At 55.3% G+C, this 5,596-nt stretch overlaps 1 protein-coding gene across 1 annotated transcript; it reads right to left on the bottom strand.

Annotated features, from left to right (window-relative positions):
- Positions 1–7: 7 nt before the first annotated feature.
- On the bottom strand, positions 8–5,591 carry LOC34623810 (6-deoxyerythronolide-B synthase EryA2, modules 3 and 4; the record flags this gene model as incomplete). The annotated part of the gene is made up of 2 exons (XM_026334597.1): positions 8–4,676; positions 4,849–5,591. Coding segments are annotated over 2 exons (5,412 nt in total), but the record flags the coding sequence as incomplete, so codon positions are not given.
- Positions 5,592–5,596: the final 5 nt, after the last annotated feature.

Raw genomic sequence — 5,596 nt, 5'->3', positions numbered from 1 at the left:
CAGGTCGCGCTTCCTTCATTTGTTCATGCGTCCAGATGCCCCGCTTGCCCAGTTCCATGAAGCGGCCATTCGGCCCTAGCAGCTTCAGAGACTCCGGAATGTATTCGTCGATGAGCGTATTCAGCACAACGTCAATGTGCCCTTCTGGCCCCAGGAACTCGCGCATGGCTTTCGCAAAGACTGAGGCATCGCGGCTCGTCGTAATGTACTGCACCCCCAACGTTTTGGCGTAGTCCGCCTTGCGCCCACCGCTGCAGGTTCCGTAGATGATGGCGCCTACGCGCTGGCAATGCTGAATGGCAGCGATTCCCACGCCCCCTGTGACAGCATGTATGAGCACTCTGTCGCCTGCCTTGACCTTGGCCAGGTCTCCTAGGGAGTACTCCACAGTTGCAGCCACGACAGGAAGAGCTGCCGCCTCTTCGAATGCGTAGTTCGCCGGCATGCGCCGGACGAGTTCGGCAGAAGTAATTGCGAAACTGCGGAGACAGCCAGGCGCTATTCCGTACACGTTTTCTCCGACGTGGAATCTCGTCACCCCTGCCCCCACACGCACGATCGTGCCAGCGCAGTCGGCTCCTGGCAGGCCAGGGTCTCCTGGATATAAACCCATGACGTTGAGAACGTCTCTGAAGTTCAGTCCAACCGCGCGAATGCGTATTTCCACGCATCCTTCAGGAGGGGCCATCCTACACGCGGCAGGGAGGGGGCGCAGCTTGAGCATGCTTAGCGCTCCACGATTGCCCATGTACAGCTCCAGTGAGCCACGACACTCGACAGGGGATTTTGTCAGACGCGGCACGTATTGTTTGCCTTTCCGAACGCAGAGTTCAACTTCTGAGGGTGCCGAAGAAGCGCTTCTCACGACTTGCGTAATAATGCTTGCCAAACTGGCAGGCTCAGCGGCTATTTCTGGGGAGACATCCAGGCAGCCGAGCTGTACAGGTCGCCCAATCGTGTTTTCGACTTCAAGGCGGGCCGAACGGCAGAAGCCCCAGACACCCGCATGCGTTGGACTGACTACCACGTCGTCTTCGACGGCTTGAATCTGACCAGCGGTAAGAATGAACGTTGGCGGGATTTCGACGTGGGCTGGCGTTTGCGCCAGCGCCTTGGCTATGAGAATGCAGTCCGCAATACAATCCACTTCGGAAACGGTCGTATCAAGAGACCCCATGTACACAATCGCATTCATGACTTTGCTTTCTGAGCCCCTTGTGGCCAGGCTGCCCTGCACTTCTTCCGCCGAGGCCACGTGGAAAGGAAACGCCGTGCATTTCCCCTTCACTTCCTCCATGAACGTCGAGGGGCAACGGACCAACAGAATCGGCAGGGAGCGGGTCGGTGGTGGATCCGACTGAGGGGAAGTTGTACGAGTCTCGATGTCATCTTGCTCTCCCCGATTTTCACTACACGAAGCGCTCTCGCCCTCGGTTTTTGTGGTGTCTACAGCTGCCTCGTCTCCCTCAGGAAATCGCAAACGCCACTTAACATCCCACAAGAAATTCCTGGGAATGGATGCGCGCTGCGTCAAGTCTACCACCCGTACCGAGAGGTCCTGAAGGGCTGCATACGGCCGCCCCTTACCTCCATAGATCGTAATATCGAGGACAGCGCTGCTCGCGTCTTTCTTCTTAAGAGTACAGTGACACCAGACAGGAATGTCTGGTGGCAGTCTTACCATCGTTGCCTTGCGAATGCCTACCGGAACCATAGGGCGCGTGGACTGCATGCTGTCCAGCAGTAAGGAAGCCGATTGAAGTGCACCATCCATCAGAGCTGGATGAAAGCGAAACAGGCTTTCAAAGGGCAGCAGAGGCCCTTGGAGCTGCAGCTTGCAAATACATTCGCTCGCAGTCCTGTAGGCTTCCCGAATAGTCTGGAATCGCTTCTTGTACTGAAGGCCACACAGCGCCATTACCCTATAGAGCTCCTCTACAGGAACCGCTTCTTGTATGCGTTTCTTAGCGGCCTCCAAAAAGTCCCAGCCTTCCGTAATGTCGAACACACTTGCAGCAGGAGCAACCCGTACTGATGACCGACAATGGATAACGGCTTCATCCTCTTCCTCGACGTGGCTCTTTACCTGAACCTCTTCCTTATTAAGGGTGACCAGAACAGCCAAGCTTGTTTCGCGCCCCATCTGTGTGCTCTCGGGGTCCAGCAAGCTCATAGGACGATCGAATTCCACGTCCGTAAGCACAGTTGCCGTGCTGGGGATTTTGCCGTCCAGGTGCATGAAAGCTGCACTGCTCATGATCTCCAGGAAGGCCGCGCCAGGCATAATGGGCTGCTGGTTAACGACGTGATCTTGCAGAAGATCTAAGACATGACTGTCCAAGATGGTTTTAGCTGTGGCATGACCGGCGCTCTCGCTTTGCACCTTGTCCACCAGCGGCGTTGTCAGCCGGAACCATGGGAAGGCCTGCCGCTTCCATTCGTGCTGGCGCTCATGGCTCGAAAAGACCGCGCCAATGCTTTCTGAAACCTGTTGCATATCTGATGCCTTCGGATCAAGGAGTGAAACACACAAAACATCGGACGTCTTTACGGACTGCTGCGCCATTGTAATGAGCGTTGGCCTGGGGCCAATCTCAACAATGATCGAGGTGCCGCATTCAATTGCTGTCTGCAGTGCTTGCATGTATTGTACCGGACGCGTAATTTGGTGTGCCCAGTATTCAGCCGTGCAGACTTCAGTCGTTGCCCTCGTGCCCAAGGCCGTTGACACGAACGTTACAGTCGGTTCTGTGAGTTCAATCCCTTGGAGCGCGTTCTTCATGGGCTCCACTGCATCGGAAACCAAACTGCAGTGGAAAGCATGAGTTGTATTGAGTCTTTTGTATTTTTCTCCGACGCCCAGAGCCCCCACAACTTGAAGAACTTCTGCCTCCTGACCAGACAGCACAATACTTCGAGGTCCGTTGATGACCGACACCTCCACCGTCTTTGCAGAATTCCCAAGGCCGTCAATGGCCCTCTGAGCATCCTCCTGTGAGCACCGACAAGCCACCATAACTCCCCCACGCGGATCAATGCCCTGCATGATCTTTCCTCTCTCAACAATCAGGCAAAGGGCGTCCTTCAAATTCATGATGCCTCCAGCCACCGCTGCCGCATATTCTCCGATACTGTGGCCAAGTACCAGGTCTGGCTCCAGGCCTCGGCTTTTGGCAACGCACAGAAGAGAGTACTCCAAGGCGAATATTGCTGGCTGTGCGTACAGCGCTTGCTCTTGCAGGGACGGTCCCTCAGGCTTTCCTGCGAGCGGATACATCGCTTCCACCAACTGGTAGGGGAGCCATTCGGCTAACACTTGGTTGCATTCCTCCAAAGCAGCCCTAAATACAGGTTCTTGTTCATAAAGTTCTTTGGCCATGTTCGGGTATTGGCTTCCTTGCCCGGTAAAGAAGAAGGCGATTTTCCTCTTGCCGTCTTTGTGGAAAGTGGGAACTGCTCCGCCAGTTGGAATGTATTCTTCGAGCACTACATGCGCATTCGCGCCACCGAATCCGAAAGAGCTGGTGCCTGCGAGAATTTTAGCCTTATTCATTGCCGGTTCCAGAGGAATGACGGATGTCGGGAGCACAAGAGGGAACCCTTCGATATCCATGAAGGGGTTCGGCGTTGTGTAGTGCAAGTTCGGAGGCACCGAACGTTTACCGAGGCACACAAGTACTTTCAGAACGTTCGCGATGCCGGCTCCTCCCTCTAAGTGCCCAATATACGACTTAAGGGCTCCCACGATCAGAGGGTTGCTTTCGGTTCTATTCGCGCCATAAACTGCGCGAATGGCTCCCATCTCAATGGGGTCCCCGAGCGAAGTTCCTGTGCCATGCGACTCGATGTATCGAACGTCTCTGGGATTCACGTCCGAGTGCCGAAGGGCGAGTTTCATGCATTCCTGCTGCATGGGACCAAAGGGTGCCGTGAGACTCGCGCTGCGGCCATTGTGACTCACCGCCGTGCCCTTTAGGACAGCCAGAATCCTTTGGCCTTGAGCCTCTGCTTCCTGAACAGGCTTTAGAACCACCGCTCCGGCGCCCTCTCCACGCACATATCCATTTGCAGCGGCGTCGAAAGTTGCGCACCGGCACTCTGGAGAAAGCATGCGTGCCTTGCAAAAAGCGAGGAAAAGCTGCGGCGAGAGCATCAAGTTGATGCCCGCTACGAGGGCCCCGCTGCAGTACCCCAGTCGAATGCCTTGGAATGCCGAGTCCATAGCCACGAGCGAAGACGAACACGCCGTATCGATCGTCATGCTGGGGCCGTTAATCCCAAAGACGTAAGAAACTCTATTCGAAACCAAGCAGCCAGAGCCGCCAGGGCCCGAATAACTGCTGCTTTTAAAAGGATCCGATTGTTGCTCCAGGAAGTGCCAGTCCGAGTTGCAGCAGCCAATCCACACCCCCATAGACTTCCCCAAGAGCGTGTCTCGAGAATATCCCGCCGAATAGAAAGCATCGTACGCAACTTCTAGAGCCATTCTTTGCTGTGGGTCCATGTAATTGACTTCCGCCGCGGACAGGTTGAAAAAGGTGTTGTCAAACATCTCGGCGTTCTCTACAAACGCTGCCTTGCGAACATACATTTTACCCTTGGCATCTATTTCAGCATCGTAGAAGAGGTCAACGTCGAAACGCGTCAAGGGGATTTCGCAGACGCAGTCCTTTCCCCTGCACGGGAACGCAGCGATATCAAATTCGAAGAAGAGGGGCATTCACAGAAGCCGTATGGCCAATAGGGAGGAGGGGAACGTGCCTCGCTACACCATTACCGTGCACCTTACATCAGCGCGCAAGCCCCCTAGGCGGGGCATATATATGCGTTAGTCCAAGTAATGCTTACCTGAGCAGCATCTCCCAAAGCGCAGCAGGGTTCTCGCTCCGGCCAGGAAGTCTGCAGGAAGCTCCAATAATGGCCAGTCCTTGCGTTTGCACCACCGCTGGCATGGCAGACGTTGCGATTTCAGACGTTCCAGGAGTAATGTTCCCAGATATTTGCTCCTGGATATAGTTGATGATGGCGCCAATGGTGGGGTAGTCAAACAGCGTTGTTGCCGAGAGTTTGACCCCAAGCCTCTGGGCAAGACCGTTACGAAGCTCCACAGCCCCCAAGGAGTCGATCCCTAATTCTTGGAGAGGCGAATCCAGCGGTGGGACTTCTGTGGCTCCCAGAACCTGCCTGGCCGTATCCACCACAACTTTCGTGACGTGCTCTTTGAGTTGATCAGGGGTCATCGAGCTGTACAGCTGACGCAACGCTGCAGGCGTAGTGACGTCTAACTCCACGTACTCAAAGAGGCGGGGCATGACGTCAAACTGCTCGCTGTATTTCTTCCATCTGAACGCCTGGCATAGCACCGGAACTGGCAAATCGCCTCCGCGCAGGCAGTCCACCAACACACGCACGCCTGTCTCGTTCGTTATTCCACGAAGGCCCAGCTTTTCCACCTCGTGTCGCAGCCGCGCTGCCATTCCCTGCTCGATCCACGGCCCCCACTGAATGCTCTGACCACACAAACCGTTCGAGCGACGCCAAGATGCAAGGGCATCCAGACATGCATTCGCCGCTGAATAGTTCGCTTGCCCAAAGT

This window comes from Cyclospora cayetanensis, unplaced genomic scaffold, assembly GCF_002999335.1.
Source record: "Cyclospora cayetanensis isolate NF1_C8 unplaced genomic scaffold, CcayRef3 CcayRef3_contig_457, whole genome shotgun sequence".
Lineage (NCBI taxonomy): Eukaryota > Apicomplexa > Conoidasida > Eucoccidiorida > Eimeriidae > Cyclospora > Cyclospora cayetanensis.
The sequence above is the reverse complement of the archived record's forward strand: the minus strand, read 5'-3'. Positions and strand labels throughout refer to the sequence as shown.